The 20,972-nt window shown below is 63.4% G+C and overlaps 4 protein-coding genes across 10 annotated transcripts in view; 2 read left to right on the top strand and 2 right to left on the bottom strand.

Annotated features, from left to right (window-relative positions):
• Nucleotides 1–5,753, top strand: part of AXIN1 (axin 1) — an 83,674-nt gene extending 77,921 nt beyond the window's left edge. For all 4 annotated transcript variants that reach the window (XM_040574038.1, XM_040574037.1, XM_040574040.1 and 1 more), the window contains 2 exons: nucleotides 2,512–2,679; nucleotides 3,661–5,753. In XM_040574038.1, the coding sequence (XP_040429972.1) occupies nucleotides 2,512–2,679; nucleotides 3,661–3,787 (295 nt within the window). In that variant the 3' untranslated portion in view covers nucleotides 3,788–5,753. The remainder of the gene's footprint in view (nucleotides 1–2,511; nucleotides 2,680–3,660) is intronic.
• An 869-nt stretch (nucleotides 5,754–6,622) lies between these two features.
• PDIA2 (protein disulfide isomerase family A member 2) lies at nucleotides 6,623–11,404 on the bottom strand. Its single transcript, XM_040574940.1, has 11 exons — nucleotides 11,132–11,404; nucleotides 10,522–10,728; nucleotides 10,126–10,259; nucleotides 9,923–10,060; nucleotides 9,735–9,851; nucleotides 9,534–9,656; nucleotides 9,262–9,456; nucleotides 7,521–7,641; nucleotides 7,172–7,353; nucleotides 6,997–7,083; nucleotides 6,623–6,841 (listed from the first exon to the last, which is right to left on the bottom strand). Exons 1-11 carry the CDS (start codon nucleotides 11,379–11,381, stop codon nucleotides 6,761–6,763), a joined length of 1,635 nt encoding a protein of 544 aa, XP_040430874.1. The 5' UTR covers nucleotides 11,382–11,404; the 3' UTR covers nucleotides 6,623–6,760.
• Nucleotides 11,405–11,635: 231 nt separating this feature from the next.
• ARHGDIG (Rho GDP dissociation inhibitor gamma) lies at nucleotides 11,636–15,148 on the bottom strand. Of its 2 annotated transcripts, XM_040574938.1 has the most exons (6): nucleotides 14,965–15,148; nucleotides 13,725–13,907; nucleotides 12,926–13,009; nucleotides 12,766–12,842; nucleotides 12,309–12,372; nucleotides 11,636–12,227 (listed from the first exon to the last, which is right to left on the bottom strand). In XM_040574938.1, exons 1-6 carry the CDS (start codon nucleotides 15,035–15,037, stop codon nucleotides 12,028–12,030), a joined length of 681 nt encoding a protein of 226 aa, XP_040430872.1. In that variant the 5' UTR covers nucleotides 15,038–15,148; the 3' UTR covers nucleotides 11,636–12,027. The 2 variants fall into 2 exon arrangements, with proteins under 2 accessions (XP_040430872.1, XP_040430873.1); XM_040574939.1 differs by lacking the exons at nucleotides 13,725–13,907; nucleotides 14,965–15,148 and adding an exon at nucleotides 13,264–13,697.
• A 709-nt stretch (nucleotides 15,149–15,857) lies between these two features.
• On the top strand, nucleotides 15,858–20,642 carry RGS11 (regulator of G protein signaling 11). 3 transcript variants are annotated; one of them, XM_040574936.1, is made up of 17 exons: nucleotides 15,858–16,010; nucleotides 16,454–16,550; nucleotides 16,899–16,949; nucleotides 17,022–17,128; nucleotides 17,212–17,263; nucleotides 17,349–17,407; nucleotides 17,613–17,689; nucleotides 17,814–17,895; nucleotides 18,026–18,094; nucleotides 18,761–18,784; nucleotides 18,871–18,932; nucleotides 19,107–19,220; nucleotides 19,391–19,506; nucleotides 19,690–19,777; nucleotides 19,893–20,031; nucleotides 20,100–20,182; nucleotides 20,252–20,642. In XM_040574936.1, exons 1-17 carry the CDS (start codon nucleotides 15,951–15,953, stop codon nucleotides 20,382–20,384), a joined length of 1,413 nt encoding a protein of 470 aa, XP_040430870.1. In that variant the 5' UTR covers nucleotides 15,858–15,950; the 3' UTR covers nucleotides 20,385–20,642. The 3 variants fall into 3 exon arrangements, with proteins under 3 accessions (XP_040430870.1, XP_040430869.1, XP_040430871.1); XM_040574935.1 differs by having other exon boundaries at nucleotides 18,755–18,784; XM_040574937.1 differs by lacking the exon at nucleotides 17,022–17,128 and having other exon boundaries at nucleotides 17,129–17,263; nucleotides 18,755–18,784.
• Nucleotides 20,643–20,972: the final 330 nt, after the last annotated feature.

The following is a 20,972-nucleotide window of genomic DNA, read 5'->3' as shown; positions in this document are numbered from 1 at the left end:
TGCTGCAGTTTTGGGATGCGTGTGTGTTCTGTGACTGTGAGATGCTCCGAAACATGATTTTTCTTCCTGCAAGAAGGCATTAACCCTTTAGCTCTTGTCCCATCACTGGCAGCATCCTTCAGGAGCTGTTCCTGCTACCTCTGCAGGTCCTGTCCCGTGGGGAAGAGCCCTGTCTTTGTGTCCAGCCACTCTCCCTGTTGCTGCCTGCGGCCTCCTGCTCTTACAGGGTCCCTGTAAGCCGCTGAGCAGTGCCAGCTGTGATTCCATCCCCCTCCTGCTCCAGGGGGACCGAAGCTGCCCTCAGCCTCTGCGGATGCCCAGAAGCCATCCCTACCTTGATTTATGTCAAAAACAGGGAGATCCAAAACTGCGGGGTTTGGTTTTAACTCTAGTGCTGTGAAGCAGTACAGAGCTTCTGTTTTCAGGCACTGGCAGCCTCTCTGTGCTCTGGGAAGGAGTGCGTGCTGTGATGCTGGTGCTTTAACCCCTGCCTGTTTTCCACCATCCCCTTTTTTCTCTCTGCCGTCTGCAGCAGGAGGGCTGTCTGTTTTGACAAGCCCTTGAAACAGCGTATGTGCAAGAGGCATTCGCTCTCTGGTGGATGTAGGAGAAACTTTGGATGCTCTTTCTTCCTTGCGTGCTTTCTACAAGCCACACGATCCCCATGGCCCCTTTCCGAGGCTGGGGAAGAGGGGATAGAGGAGCCAGTCTGAGCACGTTCAGAAACGGCCTTTCAGGAATGAATTACGCACCAGCAGGAGGAAGGCTCCCGGCCATTGGCACGGTCCCCCTCTTGCTTCTACCAGGGCAGACCTCGGGGGGCTCAGGGCGTTTGTCATAGTGGATGGGCATTTGCAAGGCCAGGAGGTGCTGAGCAGATGAAGGCTTGCTCACCCAGCAGCCCTGTGGGATGGCAGCGCCAGCGTTGTGCTGCCTGTGCTGTGCACGCTGTTGCGTCCCCAGGAGCCTGCGTGCCAGGTCCCCTGGGCACAGAGCAGCTGTCTCTTAGTCATGACTTGTTTCTAGCGGCATTAAGAGAAGCTTAGGGACTTTGAGGTTTTCCAAACCCCTTCAATTAACTTCTGGCTCACAGGATGCACAGTATTTGCCTGAATTTATGACCCATTTTTCCTTTAAATGCAAGATATTTTTTTCCAAGGATGATTCAGTTTCTTAATGTTTTTCTAGCTAAAGGGCATCCTGTACTTTGATATGAGGATAGGTTCTAAGAGCTCTGCTGGCACCACGAGCAGACTCGCACCTCTCAGGATGCGGCATTTTCCCCAGAGGTCTCCCAGGCAGAGCAAGCACCAGAAACATTGTTCAGTTGAACTTTAGACCTCTCATGGCTTTAGAAAGAGGTGAAAAAAATTTCTCTGGTCTTGGTTTGCAAAGCCAATGTTTATGTGGGCATGCCATTAAAAAGGTGCCGTGCCTGTGAGCCAGTGTTTAAAGGTTAGGGTCACAGTCATTTCCAAAATTGTGATTAGCTCATGTGCTTGGCAAATTCTGTTTTTATAGCAACTTTCCAGTCATATAAATACAAAATCATCTTTTTTACCCGGTGTGCTTTTAAAATAATTTTAAAGCTGCCAAGTTTGTTTTATGTGATTTTGAAAGAGAACGCTGCCTCTGCCGAGACCACACATACCAAGTTACGTATTTGTGTAGGCTGCTCAAATGCTTGTGCAGCATTTACAGTGCCCAGGTGAAAAGCTCTACAGAAGTGCAAAGTACCATTATTTTTATTGTTGCTACTTTTGTCTGCCTCTGAAAATGGGGCTAGGACTGGGCTGACACTTCCAGTGTAGTGATGGCACCACATAGCAAACGCCAGTATGTGGGCTGGAAGCAGAGACCAGTCTGACATCTCACGAGTCAGGAAAACAGGAGATTTAAAGTCAGTTCACCAGGGTTTTGAGGGCAGTGTCTGCCTTCCAAAATCTATCACATGGTGCAGACAGGACGTGTGTTGTTAGCCAGCAGCCTAACTGGGCCTGGCCACCCTGCGTGGACGGGACAGGCAGTGAAGCCTGTCCTTGAGCTGTTCTCCTCTCACCAACAGGTTCCCTTCCCTGCCAGCACCGGTGCTGGAAAGGATGAGCCGGGAAGCCACATGGCTTCTTAAAAAAGACATGTAATTGCTTGGATGGACTCTCCTCTTGGGCTGATTGGAGATGTTCTCCCTGTGCAGCAATCTCAACAAGTTGGCTGCTAGCCCAGTGGCCCTGAGACAGCTCCTTTTTTTGACATCAGAGCCTCTGTTTTCCCCACAGAGCCTGAGGAGCTGCAGGACCACCATAGCAGGCTGCCTGCCAGTCCCAGGCTCACTCAGAGGCCGTGTCACATCTCCTGCTGCCCACCTCTTGTCACCGTGGTGGAACATGACCTGAACCCCTTGCCTGGGCAGCTCCATACCCAGACCGGCACCCAGCGGTGGTGATGGCTCTGAAGCTGTGCTGAGCACCATAGGCTGATACTCAGCAGGTTGCTTGTATTGTTGTACAACAGGTTGAAGCCCCAGAAGAGACCGGGCAGCGGTGCGTCCCAGCCGTGTGAGAACATCGTGGTTGCTTACTACTTCTGCGGAGAGCCGATCCCTTACCGCACCCTCGTCAAAGGGCGCGTGGTGACACTGGGACAGTTCAAGGAGCTGCTGACCAAGAAAGGGAACTACAGGTAAGGGCTGTTTGCTGCGTGCAGTGTGGTGCCTGCAGACTGTCAACAACCCCTGGCAGATGCCACCACCGGGATGCAGTGGTGCTGCTCCTGCTAAGGTGAAGGAGCCATGGTGGAGGTGGGTCGGGGGCATCCTGGAGTTCTCAAGAGCCTTCCGGGAGGGCTCTCAGGCTGTGCTGCAGTGGGAATACAGCAGCACAGTAAAGATGCCTGGTTGCCACTGGAGGTTCCTGCACTTAAGAAAAATAAGTCCCAACGTGAGTCAGGAATGTACTTTTCAAATAGGGGCAGAACCAGTACTTGCAGCAGCAATCCTGCCTCATGGAAGCAGGGCTATATTTGTGTTTGGCTGGAAAGGCTTGGTTGTTGAAGAGGCAGGTTACGGGAACATGGGAGATTGGGTTCTCTACCAGAAATGTCCTGCATCACAGTTCGTACCTTGAACAGACATTTCAGGGCTGCATGGTGTCCTGGGCTGGTAAGGAGCGGCAGCGACCAGTGCTTGATGATGCTCTGGGGAACCCTTCAGCTTCCAGAGCCATTTCAACTCCCAGGGTTTCCTCCAGTGAGGACAAAGAGGTTGGGCCCTACTGGAGTCCCAGAGTGCCTGTCCTCTGTGTGGCAGCCAGGCATGGGGTGTGTAGCTCTGCCAGTCACCCCTTCCAAGTAGGAACTGCCTTGGGAAAGTCTGCCTAGAAATGTTCTGGGGTCTCACCAACACGGGGACCTCCAGCCAGCTTTTGCGAGAGCTGTGAATGGGTCTGGATTCAGAGCCTGAGCCTCAATATGCCGGCACGGATCCTGACCACTCTCTTGGTCAGAGTGAAGACGGGTGGATGCTGGCCTCAGTTGCCTCCACATCTGCTGGAGCTGCTCCCCGTTCACCATTAGCTCAGGGAGTGCTGTACCCTGTCTCTGGGTATGACTGGTGTCCCACATGACCACTCACCTCTCTCTGTCGCCGTGTTTCTGGGTTTTCAGGTATTACTTTAAGAAAGTGAGTGATGAGTTCGACTGTGGTGTGGTCTTCGAGGAGGTGCGGGAAGATGACACCATCCTGCCCATCTTCGAAGAGAAGATCATCGGGAAGGTGGAAAAGATCGACTAGGCGACTAGGCTGTGAGGCTGCAAAGGCTTTAAGGAAAGGACTGTGAAAGACTCTGGGACCGGAGGAGAAGGTCTGGGGCTGACGCTGGCGGTGCTACTCCAGCAGGCGCTGGGCGAGCCCGGGGCGGAGGGCGGCAGCCTGCTCTGTGCAAGCTGTTTTGCCAGTGGAAGTCGTTTCACCCCAGGAACCTGCCAGTGGGAGCCTGGGCTCCCTCTCCATACCGAATATAAGTGTAATGTAGCATTGTACAGTGCATTAGAAAGTGTAATATGACCTTGTTTACTAAAGCTGCATATTTTTGATATATTGTAATAAAAGGAAAATATTTCCAATGTCACAGTGCTCTTATGTAAATGTAAAACGTACAGGTACTGCAGAATTCACCCAAAGTGTACAGCCATCCGTCAAACTCAGTGTGGTCCTCGCTTTCACAGCACCCTTCCCTGCCCCCTCCGTGTGGATGGCTCCTGAGTGATGCTGCTGCAGCGGGGCAGAGCGCGCCTGGCCCAACGAGCTGCTGTCCCCCCGAGTCGTGTGGAAGGTGTTGCTGCGCTCCGGTGGTGCCCTCCTCTGTGGTTCCTGCGCACCTCCAAAGATTGCTGAGACGTTTTGAACAAGTCGGCCTCTTGCCTCCCTGGCACTTGCAGCTACTGGACCTGGTAGGGTGGTTTTTCTCCTGAGCTTTCTGAGATTGAGTGACTTCCCGATGGAAAGAAGGGTCAGTGGCAGTTCTCAGTGCTGGGGGCTTCCTGTGGTGCCTTGTACCAGAGACACGGGATGGGGCGAGCTGGCAGGGCCGTGGGACATCCGTGAGGACCAGCTCCCACCCCATGCTGTGGAGCTGGGGCGGCAGGCTGGGCACTGGCATCCCACATCCTGCACTTGTCCTCCACGTCTGCCCTGTTCCTGGAGAAGACCTTTCTTCCCAGGAGGGAGCAGCAGCTCCGCAGAGGGCTGGCACCCGTGTGCCCCCTGCAGACATGCTCAGGCCTCCAGTGTCAAAGTCAGGCTTTGGTCAAAGAGTCTTTCTAGGAGACGTGTAGTATGGGGAGGAAGCCAATGAGACACTTTAAGTATGAGGACAAAACCCATCTTTTTTGAGTCTTGAGTCTTTTTTTCAGGTTCTGTGTCTCTGGGGAGGTCATGTGAGGGCACTGCAGTCCAGTGCTAGTAGCGAAGGGAGTTGTTGATTCCATTTTGTGGGGCTCTTTTAGGGCCAGGTCACCCGAACACTGCACTCACTCTAAGGGGCAGCCACCAGGGTGCAGATGGGACTCTAGGCAGCCTCCTGGGATTACTTGCTCCCACCTGGGCTGCCCACTCCCACTGCCCCTGCCTTTGGCCCTGCCCTGCCCACCAGCCCGGGCTGTACTCCATGCCCAAGCAGCCGCAACTCTGCGCTGGCTCCTTCAGCGAGACCGGCCCCCCCCCCACGTCCCCCAAAGCCAGCTCGTCGGGGGCTTCCACATCAGCTCTTGCCCTGCCTGGCCGCGTGTCCCGGCTCTGCACTCTGCTGCTGCAGCATTTTGGAGCATGGTGCAGCTGCCTGTGGGGCTGGGGGCCCTGTGTGCGTGGCACCGCATGGGGATTTGACTCAGCCTATTGTATATGTCACCGAGTGCCTTTTAAACACGGTCCTGTGACTTGCCTATCACTATGTGAAGTCCAGCAAAGTCTGCAATCGTTTTCAGCCAGGGAACAGCATTATGAACGTTTTTTTTCCTCCCTCTTTTTTTAAGTTCTGACCATGTTGTGTCTGGTGAGGTTGTTACCATGCCTGGGATTTCCGTCTCCCCCTTTTTTTCCTCAGGGGGTTCCCTGTAAATATGTACATTTGCTAAGCGCAGCATCCTCTGCTGGCTGTGCAGCCCTGGCGATGTCTCCTGTGCATCCTCATGTGCTGACTTGTACAATGATCTTTTCAAAGGTACTTGGATAAAATGAAATAAAACCCCACATCCCAATGCCTGCTGGTTTCTTCCTTCCCTGCGGAGCAGAGATCCAGGCCCAGGGGAGCCAGTTGGGGTGACTGGTGGGTGGGACCGGTCGGGTGGCCAGGGCACATGGCTCCCCCACAGGGTGGACGTGGAGGCCACAGCCCTCAGGGCCCTGTCCCCAGAGCCATTGCCCACAGCCTGAGAGCAGCAGGCATGGGGAAAGGGGACAGTGCTGGGGGTTGTGGGGACACCGGGGGGTCCCAGAGGCTGTGAGCCAGGGTCTGGAGAAGCTCAAAGAGTGTTTGGAGCCCCATTTTTTTTTACTTCTCCTGCCTTCCCTAGCTGTGACAACAACTCCTGGGGCTCCCCTGCTCCCTGGGGTTGCTGCATGGTCATGCAACCCAGACCTGGGGCAGGAGGGGTGCCTGGGTGCCATGACACAGAAAGCCCTGGTTCATTCCTCCATCGTCTGCACCCTGACCGCAGAACCCCAGGCCCACATATTGCTGTGTCACTGCAAAGACAAGTGCCACAGCATGCCCAGAGCCGTGATGGGTCCAGGGCCCTGGGGAGGTGAAAGGAGCCTTGTAGCACCCAACCCATGGGGCATGCCCAGTGCCAAGGCCATGCAGTACCAGGCCAAGGCGAGGGCACGGTGTCTGGGGTCCTGACAGCAGTAGGATGAGACCACCACCAGGCCCTTAGCACCAGGTCTTAGAACCAGGGTCTGTCACCTGTGGCTGCAGGGTGGGAACCAGGCCTGTGGCTGAGCTGCCCCATGGGAGAGACTCCCTGGGTTCAGCTTGTAGTCAGGGAGCTCTGCCCCACGACCCCAGATGTGAACCCACTGTGTTCACCATGTCCCCTTAGATGCCACTGAGCACTGCGTGCCCCTGGCCAGTGCAAATGTGGCGCCCATTGGGTGAGCCGGGGCTGCCAGCAGCTGCACCCCCACAGTGCTGCAGAGCTGCAGACAAAGACCAGAGCCCACGTTGTTTCCAGGGCATTTATAGCACCCACCCAAGTGGGACAGGGCTCACAGCTCGTCCCGGGCTTCAGCCGTGCCTGACGGACTCGGCTCCTCTGTGCCTGTGCTGTTCTCGGGGGTCTTGGTCACCTGCAGAAGGTGATGGTAAGAAAAGGATGGCCACACACCCCGTCCCCATCCTGCTGTGGGGCAGAGCAGCAGGGGCTCCCCTGCCCAGCAGGGGCTTGGAGCCATCCTGCGGTGGATGGAAACCCCTGGCCCAGGGAAGGGGGGACCTTACTGACCACAGGTGGCTCCTCAGGCAGTGTCCCCCCATTTTCCAGGAATTTGGAGAAGGTCTCCACGTCTCGGGTGCTCCTATACTCGATCATCTGGAGTCATGGAACAGGAGGAAGATAAGGAGTGATGCCCGGGCCCAAGCCCCTTCCCCAGGTGCCCCATGCATGCCTTGTACCCTACCTTCCTGCCCGGTCCAGCAGGGAAATAGTGCAGTGTGGGGTAACCACTGATGGTGATGTTCTCCAGCTCATTGGCCGTGGCATCCATCTCAGCAATGACAATGTCCTCGTGGTCCTTATAGCGCTCACCCAGCTCCTCCCAAGCAGCCGCCATCTCCTTGCAGTGGGAGCACCACGGCGCATCTGTGTGACAGGCACAGTGCTGGGAGGACATCCTGGCTGAGCTAGGGGACCAGGATTTGGGGCTGCTGGGGCCAGTTCCTCAGGTGAGGGACTGGCGTGGGAAGGGGGCTTAGCCCTCAGCCCCATGATGGAGCTCAGGAAGGGTCACGGGGAGCCACAGCACTTACAGAATTTCACAAAGACATTCTTGGTCTCATCAAATGCCACCTGCTCAAAGGTCTTTCCCACGAGGACTTTAACAGGTCGCGTGTCCCAGTCCTCAGGGGGCTCCTCGCTCAGCAGATGGGGCTGTGGGGACAACCAGGATGGCCACAGCCCATGGTGAGCAGTGACAGGACACAGGCGTCAGGGGCCAGGGTTTGCCAGGAATATCCCCCCACCACCACCTGCAGACCCATCAGATGCAGGCACACCAGGACCAGTTGCCAGACACCATCCCCACCACCCCAGCATGGTACCCAGCCCTGTTCAGCATTCCTGTGCTGACTTCTGGACCATCTCTTCCCTCCTCCCCCTCTACTTTCATCCCATCATGTGTAGCTCAATATTGATGATCTCCTGCCTCATTTCCCATAAAGTTGTGGGTTTCTTTTTTTCCTTGCACAGTCAGTTGCAGGACGAGCAAGTGATGTCATCTACCTGGAGTTGTGCAAAGCACTTGACACTCTCCCCCATGATATCCTTGTCTCTAAATTGGAGAGACATGGATTTGGTGGCTGGACCTCTCGGTGGGTAAGGAATCAGTTGGATGGTCGCACTCAAAGACTTGCGGTCAACAGCTCAATGTCACGGTGGAAATCAGTAATGAGCAGCGTTCCTCAGGGGTTAGTACTGGGACCGGCGCTGTTTAACATCTTTATTGGTGACGTGGGCAGTGGGATCGATGCCGGAAGACACTGAGCTGTGTGGTGCGGTCAGCACACCAGAGGGACGGGATGCCATCCAGAGGGACCTGGACAGGCCTGAGAGATGGGCCTGTGCAATCCTCCAGAAGTTCAACAAGGCCAAGTGCAAGGTCCTGCACCTGGGCCGGGGCAATCCCAAGCACAAATCCAGGCTGGGAGGAGAATGGATTGAGAGCAGCCCTGAGAAGGACCTGGGGATGCTGGTGGATGAGAAGCTGAACATGAGCTTCCAGCATGGCAGCCCAGAAAGCGAAATGTATCCTGGGCTGCACCAAAAGCAGCATGGCCAGCAGGGCACGGGAAGGGATTGTCCCCCTCTGCTTCACTCTCATGAGACCCCACCTAGAGCCCTGCGCTCAGCTCTGGGCCCCCCAACACAAGAACAACATTGATGCATTTCAATGAGCCCAGAGGAGACTGCAAAGATGATCAAGTGGCTGGAGCACCTCCCCTACAAAGACAGGCTGAGGGAGCTGGGGTTGTTCAGCCTGGAGATGAGAAGGCTCCAGGGACACCTTACAGTGCCTTTCCAGTACCTAAAGGGGGCTGCAGGAAAGGTGGGGAGGGACTCTTTGTCAGGGGGTGTAGTGATAGGACAAGGGGGGGGGATGGCTTTAAACTAAAAGAGGGTAGGTTTAGATTAGCTATTCAGAAGAAATTCTTTACTATGAGGGCAGTGAGGCACTGGAACAGGTTGCGCAGAGAAGCTGTGGATGCCCCATCCCTGGAAGTGTTTGAAGCCAGGCTGGATGGGGCTTTGGGCAACCTGGTCTGGTAGGAGGGGCAGGGGGGTTGGAATTAGATGGTCTGTAAGGTCCCTTCCAACCCAAACTGTTATATGATTATATAACCCCCAAATCCTCAGGTCTGGCTGCACAACTATCAGTGAGCAGTTGGCCGGTGGTCACCATGCAAGAGACATCATTAGGCTTCAGAATTAACAGCCCAACACTCTACCAGAAAGCAGCGTTGGCACTAGCTGACACAGCCATGGTTCTCTCACCTTAACCTTGCCGTCCAGCACCGCCTGGACAAAGTCACGCACGGCTGTGGCCGAGAAGGCCTCCTCATCCATCTGGTATTTGCGGTTGTTCGCCATCTTGATGAAGCGCAAGGTGGGGGCATCAGCAGGTGTCAGGCCAAAGAAGGGCAGGACAGAGGCACCGTACCCATCCACATCCACCACTACAAAGAGCACCTGGGTGGGGGGACAGGCAGCACTGAGGCCAGGGCGCCTCGTGGGTCCTCGCCATGCCCACCACCAGGCCACCTCACCTCTCCCCGAAAATTGCTGGCAGCCTTCCGGAAGTCATCCCGCAGCGCCAGCTGCTCCTCCACAGACTTGAGAAAGAGCAGCATGTGGTGGGGGATCTTGGCGCCAAAGATGCGGCTGGAGGTCTGCGGAGAGTGGGAGGACGGTGAGGGCTGGGGTATCCTGTGGCTGGTGCTGGGGACAGGGTGGGACGGGGGCCGTACCTCATTGGAGAACTCCATCACCAGCTCCAGGCTATGCACGCGGAGCAGCCGAGTAAGCTCGGCTGCGTCCAGTCCCTGTGCTGGGTCCACAGGGAAGTCTGTCCGTCCCTCGTCGAACTGCCAGGATGCAGGCCAGTGAGTGCCAGGGGTCCCCACCATGGACCCCCACCCTCCCCAGCCCTGCTCACCTTCTTGAAAAGGCAGACAGTGTCGACTGACAGCCCATATACCTCAAAGAGCTCGTCCGCCTCGGTCACACCAAACGCCACATCCACCACCTCACCAGCAGCCTCGTAGAACGCCTGGGCCGCCTCGCCCTTCAGGTCCTGCATGGCCCTACCATGAGACCTGCCCTGGCCCTGGCCCAGCCCCGGGCTGGTCCCTGGCCCACCTTGAAGAAGCCCACGACCACCATATCCTGGGCGCTGATGAAGGCGGCCGCGGTGTCGGTGTCCTGCAGCAGCGTGGCGCTGGGGCCGGCCCGACGCTGCATCCAGAGCACGATGCCCTTGGCGTCCATGCGGCCTGGCATGTGGAGTGGGGCTGCCACCGTCACCCCAGACACCCACCCGCTGTCACCAGACTGCCAACCCCCCAGCCCAGGCCACCGCCCCCAGATGCCCACGCTGCCGCCACCACCACAAGGCTGCCTGCTGTCACCTCATTCACCATCGCATCACTGCCACCCGCTCGCCGTCACCACGCTGCCACCCCTTCACCACCAAGCACCCCTCCCGGTGCCCCCCGCCGTGGACGCCACCGCCTTCATGCGGTACCGTGGCCCTACCGGTGTAGGCGAGGGGATGAGTGCGGTTGCCATCACGGAAGAGCTTGAGCGTGGGGTAGGCGTTGATGCCAAACTCGGTGCTCAGGCCCACCTGCGCCGTGGCATCCACCTTGCCCAGACGCACCGCCTCCGACCCGTTCCTCAGCGTGGCGGCTGCCTGGGCAAACTCAGGGGCCAGCCTCTGGCAGTGCCCACACCACGGTGCATCTGCGTGGGGGCCCAGTGTCACCCACAGAGAGCCCAGCATGTGGGGATGTCCCTGGTCCCCAGGGGTGGGGCTCAGTGGGTGGCCAAGGACATGTTACACATGAGCCTGGCACGCTCCAGCACGTGCCCACACTCTTCCATGTCCCACACCCCACCTTGTGTCCCTGCCCCATATCCCATGCCCTGTGGCCCTGCCTCACACCCTCTCACACTGTGCCCTTGCACCAAACCCTATGCCCCCGTGTTGTCATGCTACGTCCTGTGCCCCTGCCCCTCTTACCCATATCCATAGCCCTGTTGTCCCTGTGCCCCTGCCCCACACCTCTGCCCCCTGCCCTGCACTCATGGCTCTGCCCTGTACCCCTGCCTGTCCCCAGCCCCCGCCCGCGCCGGGGACACTTACAGAACTCCACCAGCAGCAGGCTGAACTCGCTCAAGGCACGGGCGAAGTTGTGCTCGTGAAGCACCAGGACGCTGTCCTCCTCCTCGAGCTCATCCGAGACCACATCATCCTCTTCATCCTCCTCCTCCTCTGCCACCACCTCCCCATCCTCCTCCTTGCCTTCAAGCCCCTCGCTGTCCCCCCAGGCCGGGCCCAGCCAGGCCAGCGAGAGCACCAAGAGCCAAAGCAGCCGGGCCCCGGAGCCCCGCATGGTGCCAACACTGCCAGCCGCCACTGCCAAAGCCGGCGCACTGGGGAGAGGGGACAGATAAGGGCCCCGGGGCGGGTGGTGCCGGTCCCCAGGAGCTCGTGGCCCTCCGCTACTGGCTGCCCAGCACCACAGATAAGGCAGCGGGACCAGGTGGCTGTTTTCCAGCCACCCGTCTCTGCAGCAGGACCTGGCCCAGGGACAAGGAACAGCCACGGGATGGGCGGGCAAAGGCAAGGGGCGCTTGGACACAGCAGTAAGAGACAAGTCTGTACGGTTTAATGGCGATGGAAGAGCACAGCCTGCCACCGGGCAGTCGGACAGGGCCGGCAGCTCGGCACTGCGCGGCAGTCCCGTCCCACGCGGCCAGGCAGGCCCCGCTCAGCGCTACAGCAGGTTCACAGCCACAGACCCAGCGATGGAGATGCCGCAAGGACGAGTCGGGCGTCAGTATTAAAAAAAAACAGCAATTAAAAATAACTTTGGTTGCGAAGACCACGACCGTGGGTGCCCGCTTGCTAAGGGACCCCCCCACACCTTAACATGAATGGGGCGAGCGCGGCAGCGCCGGCGGGCAGCAAGGGGTCCCCGGGGCCGCGGGAACCACGTCCCCAAGCTGGCGGAAGGCGGGGCTGCGGGGCTGGGGGGGTCAGTCCTCCCAGGCCTTCTTTATGCACAGGCCCCACTCCCAGGAGAGGTGCTCCGTCTTGTCATCGTCGGTGACCAGGGAGCGGACGCGGTAGGAGCCGCGCACCAGCCGGCCCCGGGGCACCTCCTCAGCTGGTGTCACCACCTCATACTCCTCGGCCCGCGGCGCGTAGCTGCCCACCATGAAGACATCGCGGTCCACTGGGTGAGAAGGCAAGAGGGGGACGAGTGAGCAGGGCCGGGGCGGCGAAGCCCCCATCCCTGGCCCCGGCCCCCACTCACCCGGCCGGCCGCGGCGGTACGTGAGGTGCAGGCACTTCAGCCCACAGACGATCTCCCTGTTCACCTGCAAGGCAGAGGGCAGGGGTGCTGTGGCATGGAACAGTGTGGTGCCCCCCCCCCCCCCCCCCCATTCTGGGGTCCCCTGGGCTTTGGGGTGCCCCCCTCTCCCCCACCCCCAAAGCCCTGTCATGCACTACACCAGGATCTGGCCTCTTGGTCAGGACTGGGCACTGAGCAGGAGCAAAGGTGGCAGGGACCCCGGCTGGCAGTGATGCTGGGGAGGAAGGACTGCTGAGGTGGGCAGGGACCCCTGGAGGGGCACAGAGCCAGAGGCGGGCAAGGGGCAGAGGCTCCATGGCAGCAGAGACCCATGGGTGGCAGAATGCACCCTGTGGGGCAGCAGCAGGGCCGTGGCCAGCTCAGCCGGCGGGCACAGGGCACCCCGCATCCGCCTTACCTTGAAGGACACCTTCACCCTGTAGTCCACCCCCTCCTTCAGCACAAAGGGTCGGCTCTGCAGCACCTCCAGGTCTCCTGCGGTGGAAGGCAGCACCATCAGCCCGGAACCCCTTCCTCCTCCTCCCTCCCACCACAGGAGATCCCCTGCCAGCGCTCACCTGTAAGGTCCATGGTGATGGGCCCCGGCGCCTGCTCGCACATCAGGGTGAGCTTCGTCACCTGCACGTTGGGCACGCTGGCATCTAGGGACAAATGGCAGGGTGCAGGCCTTACCCAGCCCACGCAGGGCTGGCACCTCCAGTCCCAGAGCAGCTGTGCTTTGTGCTCCCAGGGACTTTCCTGCCCACGCACCCCTGCAGCATCCCAAAGGGCTGCGGTGCCCACAGTTAGGAGCCAGTGAACAGCAGGCAGCCCAGGCAGGGCTCAGGGACATCTCAGGCCTGCCCAAACCTCGGCATCAAACCCACCAATGTGCACCCCACTGGTCTGCACGCACCTCGCCAGCTCCCGTGCACCCCCTTGGCCAGCACATCAGGGTGCTGGGACAGTGCTGCGCCCCAGGCCAGGCAGACACGGGCAGCAGCGTGAGGCCGGGTGGGTGCCGTGGGGAGTGGGGGACACTGGCTGGCTGGGGGGCCCAGTGCCGACAGCCACGAGCTGTCAGCCCCCGCAGCCGCTCGCTCCATCTCTGTCATCCCAATGAATTCCCTGGTCCCTTGTACCCGTTCCTATGGAAACTGCGGCGGTGATCCTGTAACCAAGGCAACCGGGGTCCCCGGGCAGCCGTTCCCGTTGCAGCAGGGGAATGCCGGTGTCTCCGTGCAGCGGGGTGGGCACAGACAGACGGCACCCACAGGGATGCCCCAGCTCCCTGCACCCGCGGAGGCTGCATCGCCTGGCACAAGGTGCTGGGGGTGCTTGGGGCACCCAGCCCCAGCCCGCGGCCCCCGGCCTTACCCACGGCCGCAGGGATGGTGCCCAGTAGTGCCTGCTTGTACTTCCGCAGGCTCTCATCCCCCGGGTCCAGCTGCTGGATTTCCTGCAGGCTCTTCTTCTCCGGCGTCTTGTACGCCAGGGCCACGTCGGCATCATCCTCCTCCTCCAGCGACAGCGTCACCCCCTCCTTGTCAGCCATGATGTCTGCGGGGGACAGGCAGTGGCAGTCCCGCCCTGGGGACACCCCAGGGGACACCCCCCCCCCCCAAGCCCCGGGGACACACAGGGGCTGCTGGGCTGGGGGGGGGGACTGAGCTCAGGTACACCCCAAACGAATGTGGGCAACCATCTCCCCACCTTCTGCAGCCACATTGTCTCCCTTGCCTCAGGACTGTGGGGACACTGCCAGGCTCCGTGTCCCCGGGGCTCGGTGGCACAGCTGAGACCAGAGGCGTTGCCGCCAGCTGCGTTTCCGCACGGTCATGAAGCAAGACGAGCTCGTGCCTACGTGGTGCACAGCTCGGGGCACGTTTGCAACCTGCTGTGGCCTGCAGGCACCCCGTGTGCCTGGGCACCCAGGGAGGTCCTCGGCACCACACCACAGCCCCTGCTCCAACCGTGCTGTGCAGCCGCCAGCCCCGTCTCCTGCCCCAAACCACCAGCAGCTGCAGGTACAGGGTTCAAAGGAAAAAATAAAAATAATAATAATTAAAAAAAAAAACACAGGTCTGAGTCAACAAGCGGCTCTGGTGGGTGCCAGCCAGCTGGGGGGGGGTGGCACCCACACAAAGGCGGGTGATGTTCCTGCAGCCAGGGGTTTCGGGGCCCCTGCCCTGCCCCGCCTGCCGCATCACCCCCCCTGCCCTTCCCTGGAAGCCCCAGCCTGGGGGGAGAAGGGGCCGCCGCGCTCAGCCCCCAGCCCCCGGGGCGGGCCGAGCGGGTCCCCGGGGCAGCAGCGGGGGCCGGGCACAGCGCGGGGGCCCCGGCCGCGTCCCCAGGCCCGGCCGCGCAGAGAGGCACCCGCCCGGGGGCTCGCCCAGCGCCGGGTGCCGCAGGCCGGGCTGCAAGGGGCGGGGGGGCCCGAGGAGACCCCCGGTGCCGTCCCCCGCTCCCGGTACCGGGCCGATGCTCACCTGTTGGCTACCGGGGGCGACGCTCAGCCCGGGCCCGGGGCGCTGCCCACCCCCGCGACACCCGGGCGCTGCCCACCCCCGGGCCCCCCGCTGCGGGGGCCGCGCTCCCCGGCCCCGCCGCCGCTCACCTCGGTAGCACAGCGCCAGCCACAGCAGCTCCAGGAGCTGCCCGCCGGCCTCGCACACATCCAGGCCGAGCATGGCCGGGGCCGGGCCGGGCCCAGCGCTCCCGGGGGCGCCGCGAAGGGCCGGGGGGGAGCGCCCGGGGGGGGGCGGCCCGCTGCTCTGCTCCCGGGGCGCGGCTCTGCCGCCGTCCGCTGCTCTCCCCGGGGACGGGGCCGCGCTCGTCCCGGTGCAGCCCGGCGGTGCCCGGCGCTGCGCTCCCCCCGCTGCGCTCGGCGGTGCCCGGCGCGGCCCGGCGGGGCGGCGGCGGCGGCTCCCGCAGACGCGGCGGCTCCGCTGCCCGCCCCCGCCCGCCCCCGCCCCTCGGCGCCGGGCGGCTCCAGCCCCGCCGCTCATGGGCGGCGAGACTGCAGTGAGCTCATCCGCCGTGCGCGCCGGCACCGCGCCTGCCCGCCCCCGGGGCGCCCTGCCCGCAGCCCGCCCGCATCCCCCGCGCCCTGCCCGCACCCTGCCCGCACCCTGCCCGCGGCTCCGTCCCCTGCCCGCACCCGGGAGCGCGCCCCGAGCGCGCTGCGCGCAGCCCGCCCGCCGCCTGCAGCCCCCCCGCAGCCCTCCCGCAGCCGCCCCGCCCGGTGCCGGTACGGCCCCGCCGCTGCCCGCCAGCAGCCGGGGGACGCGGCCGGCTCCTCGGGAGGCTCCCGGCCCCGGCGGCCGCCCCCTGCCCCGCGCGGCCACGGGGGGCGCTCCCCGAACACCCTCGGCATCGCCCCGGGGGCGGCGGGGAAACGGGGTCGGGGTCGGGGCTGGGGTCGCCGCCGCGCCCCGGGATGCCCCGGTCGGGCACCGGGCGCGGACCGCGGCAGCCGCCAGGGGGAGCGCGGCGGGGGCGGGCGGGGGCGGTGCCGGGGCCGGGACCGGGGCGGTGCCGGGGCAGGGACAGGGACCGGGAGCGGGGAAGCCGCGGCCCCGAGCGGAGCGGAGCGCACCCGCGATGACCGTCGGCGGCCCCCGCGGCGGGCATCCCCGCCTGCAGATGCCGTGCCTGAGCAAGGTGAGCCGGCACCGCCCGGCACCGGCTCCCCGCGCACCGGCACCGCGGGGAACGGGCGTCGGGCTCCGCGGGGACCGGGCACCGGCACCGGCCCCGCGGGACAGCGGGAACTGCCCCGGCCACGCTGCCGGCAGCGCCGGAGGCACCGGGCAGCGCCCCACGCGGGGACACCCACGGGTGGGCACCGGAGCTCCGTGCCATGCCCCCGGCCACGGGGCTGCCGCAGCCCCGGCAGGGCTCGCTCTCCAAAAACGGGGCTCCCCAGTGACCTGGTGACACCCGGCGGCAGCGTTCCCCGCACCTCGGCCAGCTGCAGGGTGTCCCACGTGTGGAGGGGTACCAGGCTGCCTCCCGGCTGGCTGCCCTGCACTGGGGTGTCAGGCTGTCCCCAGAGCCCCTGCCACCAGCCGCAGGGCTGAGCGTGGCCGATGCTTGCCGGGCAGATGGAGCGGATGATCGTCAGCATGCAGGACCCGGACATGGGCATCAAGATGAGGAACCAGCGCTTGCTCATCACCGTCATCCCCCATGCCATGACAGGTGAGGTCGGGGCCCCGCCGCTGGGGCTGCCTGCGAGGCCGCGCATGGTGGGCAGTTGAGCGATGCTGCCCGCCTGGCCCTGCCTCTGCCCCTGGGGTGCCCGGCTCTGCGGTGGGCTGCGCCCGGCACCCAGCTCTCTGGCACCCCAGCCCCAAGCCACTCGCCTCCCCACGTTCGTGTGCGCTCAGAAATGCAGCTGGGATCAATTATGCATTGGCAGAGCAGGGCGGGTGCTCACTCGGGGCGGGCAGCTTAGCACGTCCTTGGCAGGGCAACCGTCACCCCGCTCGCCCCCTTCACACCCGCCGTGTAGGGGGGGCCCTGTCACACCCTGCTAACGGTCCCCAGGGAACGACATCGTGGAGTGGCTCATCCAGAAGTACGGCATCTCGGAGGAGGGTGAGTGTCAGTGCCACAGGGCAGCCGGGGCTGCTGAGCCACTCAGCAGCACCCCCACTCCCGCTCCCCCAGAGTCGCTGCACCTCGGCAACCTCATCGTGAAGCACGGCTACATCTACCCCCTCAAAGACCCCCGCAGCCTCACGCTACGGGCGGACGAGTCGCCCTACCGCTTCCAGGTATGTGCCCTGTCCGTGGGCAGAGCGGGCGCCACAGCAGCCTCAGTGCCGCAGCTCAGCCTGGCCCCTCTCCACCGCCCCAGACCCCGTATTTCTGGACCAGCACCAAGTGGCCGGCCACGGAGCTGGACTACGGTAGGTGCCAACCTGCTGCAGCCACTGCCACCACGGGCTGCGGCCCCTTCCCAGCCCCGCTGAGGTGGCTGCACTCCCTTTGCAGCCATTTACCTGGCAAAGAAGAACATCCGCAAGCAGGGCGACCTGATTGAGCACGAGAAGGTGAGGGGTGCCCTCCTGCCCGGCCCGCGGCAGGGCTCACACGTGTGATGAGCTGGCCGGGGCAGGGGGGGGAGCTCAGCTCACCCAGGAGGGTCTGGTGCTCGCCGCTGCACCCAGCGCAGTGGTCCCCACGCCGCGGGCCCCAGGGCCAGGCGAGGGCAGGGCACGGGTGTCATGCCGTGGCCACCTGGCCGCTGCTCCCCAGGACAACTACAACCTCCTGCACAAGAGGATCAACCACACGTGGGACTTCGTGGTCATGCAGGCGCGGGAGCAGCTCCGGTGAGTGCAGGGCGCTCACAGCACTGGGACGGGGACAGGGATGGGGATGGGCAAAAGCTGGTGCCGCTGCTGCCCTGGGGAAGCGGCAGGGACGGGGCACAGGCACTGCCTTTGCCACGGACAGGGCGGCCAAGCAGCGGCGGAAGGGTGACCGCATCGTCATCGACTGCCAGGAGCAGGCGTACTGGCTCGTCAACCGGCCTCCGGTGAGGCCCAGGGCACTGGCACCACGCACAGTCCTGGGTGCAGGGGCTCGGGGGTGGTGGTGGTGAGGGGGGTCCCTCACGGTGTGTGGGGGGGTGTCCCTCCTACCCTGGCACGTTGCTCTTGTTGCAGCCAGGAGCCCCCAGCGTGCTGGAGCAGGGCCCCGAGCGCAGGAACTGCCACACCAGCCGCGTGCAGCTGGTAAGCACGGGCTGGAGCTGCCCCGGGGCTGTCCTGGCTGTCCCAGCCCAGGCTGTGCACAGTGGTTTTCTTTGGGGGGGGGGGGGGGGGGTGAACCCCAGCTCTGCTAACATCTGTGTGTCCAGCTGTCCCCACTGCCCTCGCTAAGCTGGGGCGGGGGGGCTGTGTTTGCCCGTGCACCCTCTGCCATCTGTGCCTGTGCTGCTAATCCCCCCAGGGCTGCCTTGCTGCCTGCACCCCTGGCACCCCCAGGGCCCTGCAGCCGCCAGTCCCGACCCCAATCTGGCTGGGGCCGGCCAGGCCCTTCCCTTGTGTGGTGGCCCCACTAACACTGCCCCAGCACCCCCCGGTCCGCCCGGCTGGTCCTTACTAACTTCCAGGTTTTCTCTTCTCTTCTCCATGTGCCGTGTCGTCTGCCCACGTAAGTGTCACTAACCCACGCGTCCCGCCGTGGTGGGGGGGGCAGGATTCCTAGGTCATCCCAGGGCTGTGCTGGGCAATTTGGGGGGGGGGGGGGGGACATCAATGGGGGGGCTGGAGGCTGCGTGGGGCTGGGGATGCACATACGAGTGCTTTCCCTGGGTGGTGCCGGGCAGGGCTGGTGGGCACGAGGTCCTGCCCTCCCCCAGGCCCTCACCCGGCTCCGTGCATCTCTTGCAGGCCAAGAACATGGACTACTACAAGCGGGAGGTGAGCGGGGTAAGGGGGAGGGAGAGGGGGCGCTCCTGCAGGGCGCAGGGCCTTGATGTGCCCCGTGTGCCTGCGGCCGGCCCCAGATCGAGTACTGCAGGAAGGCCATGGCCAGGACCCGGGTGAAGTCGTCCATCTGCCTCGAGGGGTGAGCGGCACCGGCCGTGGCGGTGGGCAGAGCTGAGGACATCGCAGAGCCCAAGCACGTGTCCTGGCCCCGAGCTGGCCCTGCAGCATCCCCCGAGGCGGCCGGGACCACGGCAGGCAGGTAGTAGGGCTGGGGACGGCGGCCCTGGCCACCTCCAGCCCCCGCTCCCGGCAGGTACATCAAGTTCAACGAGCAGTACGTGCCCCACGACCCCATCATGTCCGGCTGCCTGCCCAGCAACCCCTGGATCACAGACGACACCACGTACTGGGCCATGAACGCCCCCACGTAAGCACCCATGGGTCCCCTCCCCACCCTCCTCACCCTGACACCAACCCCGGGACGGGGCGCAGGGAGGGGACGTGGCGGGCCGGGCAGACCCGGGGCGGCCACACGGTGCCGGGGGCTGCGCATGCAGCCCCCCCACCCCACAGCCCCTGCCCTGGTGTCACCGGCAGGGTGATGACCCCCACGAAGCTGCGGGTGGAGCGCTGGGGCTTCGACTTCAGTGAGCTCCTCACCGACCCGCTGGGCCGTGCACAGCTCCTTGAGTTCCTCAAGAAGGAGTTCAGTGGTGAGTGGTCCCATCCTGGACCCCCCCCTCCCAGGACCTGCCACCCCACCTCACACCAGCTGCCCCCAGCCCGGGGGGGTTTAGTCCTGCTGTGGGACCAGCTGTGATGGCCTGGGGAGGGTTTGCTTGTAGGTGGTGTCCGGTGCCGCGTCCCCCTCCCCAACGCTGTGTCCCCCTCCCCAGCTGAGAACCTGAGCTTCTGGGAGGCATGCGAGGAGCTGCGCTACGGGGAGCAGTCCCGCATCACCGAGATCGTGGACTCCATCTACCAGTGAGTACTAGAGGGGCAGCAGGGGACAGGTTTGGGGACCAGACCATGGCAGTGCCACGTCCTAGCACGGGGGCCAGCCCTGGGATGGGTGTTCGTCACTGGGTGCAACCCCCAGGCAGTTCCTGGCTCCTGGAGCCACGCGCTGGGTGAACATTGACAGCAAGACCATGGAGCGGACGCTGGAGGGCATCAAGATGCCCCACCGCTACGTGATGGACGATGCCCAGATGCACATCTACATGCTGATGAAGAAGGTGGGCAAGGGCTGGGCAGGGCTGGGACAGTGCTGGGGGGCTGGGCCCGACGGCTCTGCTCCCTGCAGGACTCCTACCCGCGCTTCCTCAAGTCGGAGCTCTACAGGAACCTCCTGGCCGAGGCCGTCATCCCCCCGGAGACCAAGAAGCGGTGAGGTGGGGACCAGGCCCGTAGGGCGCTGGGGCGGCCCCATAGCGCTCACCCTGTCTCTGCCCCCAGGGTGTTCCCTTTCATGCGCAAGCAGCGGCACTCCAGCCCCAGCCCGGCCCTGCTCCTGCCCGCCGGCGACGCCGAGGCCAAGGGCGAGGACAAGAGCAGAGGCCCCACGGCTGTGCCCGAGGAGGAGAGCTAGGGACCCCAGCCCTGCGGCCATGCCCACGCATGGTCCCAGCCCACGGCGGGAGTGGAGGGGACCCCAGCCTCTGCCCCATCACAGGACCCTGCCTGCAATAGCACTGAAGGAGAGAAGCCATACGCCCCACGGCCAGCCTGGCCCCACTGTGCCCCCTGCTCACCACCTCCAGCCCCATCCTCCTCCCAAAGGAGCACCCCCACCCCCGGGCTCAACACAACACGTGCAGAAAATAAAGGACCCCGTGGGGAAAGCGCTGCGGTTAGCGTCACGTTCGGGGAGGGGTGACCAGGGAGGCTGCAGTGGCGTTGGGGGGGGTGGGGGGGTCTACGAAGGGGTGGCTGCCCCTTGCCCAGCTAGATCTGCCCCCGGTGGGCTGGCAGCAGCCCGCTGCCCTGCCTGCAGCAAGGGGGCAGGGGTGGGGAGCAGCCCCCCAGGCGCACACATATGCCCACATCCCACCCCAGTGGATCCCGCATGCAGCGCCCCCCCCCCCCCCAGGCATGGCTGAGCTGGCACATGGGGCACTGGGCCCCCCTGCAGCTCCGCGTGTACCCATGGGCAGCGCAGGGAGGACCAAACCAACAG

The sequence above is a fragment of the Cygnus olor genome, chromosome 15 (genome assembly GCF_009769625.2).
Source record: "Cygnus olor isolate bCygOlo1 chromosome 15, bCygOlo1.pri.v2, whole genome shotgun sequence".
NCBI classification, from domain to species: domain Eukaryota; kingdom Metazoa; phylum Chordata; class Aves; order Anseriformes; family Anatidae; genus Cygnus; species Cygnus olor.
This window is presented reverse-complemented; position numbering and strand designations above follow the sequence as displayed.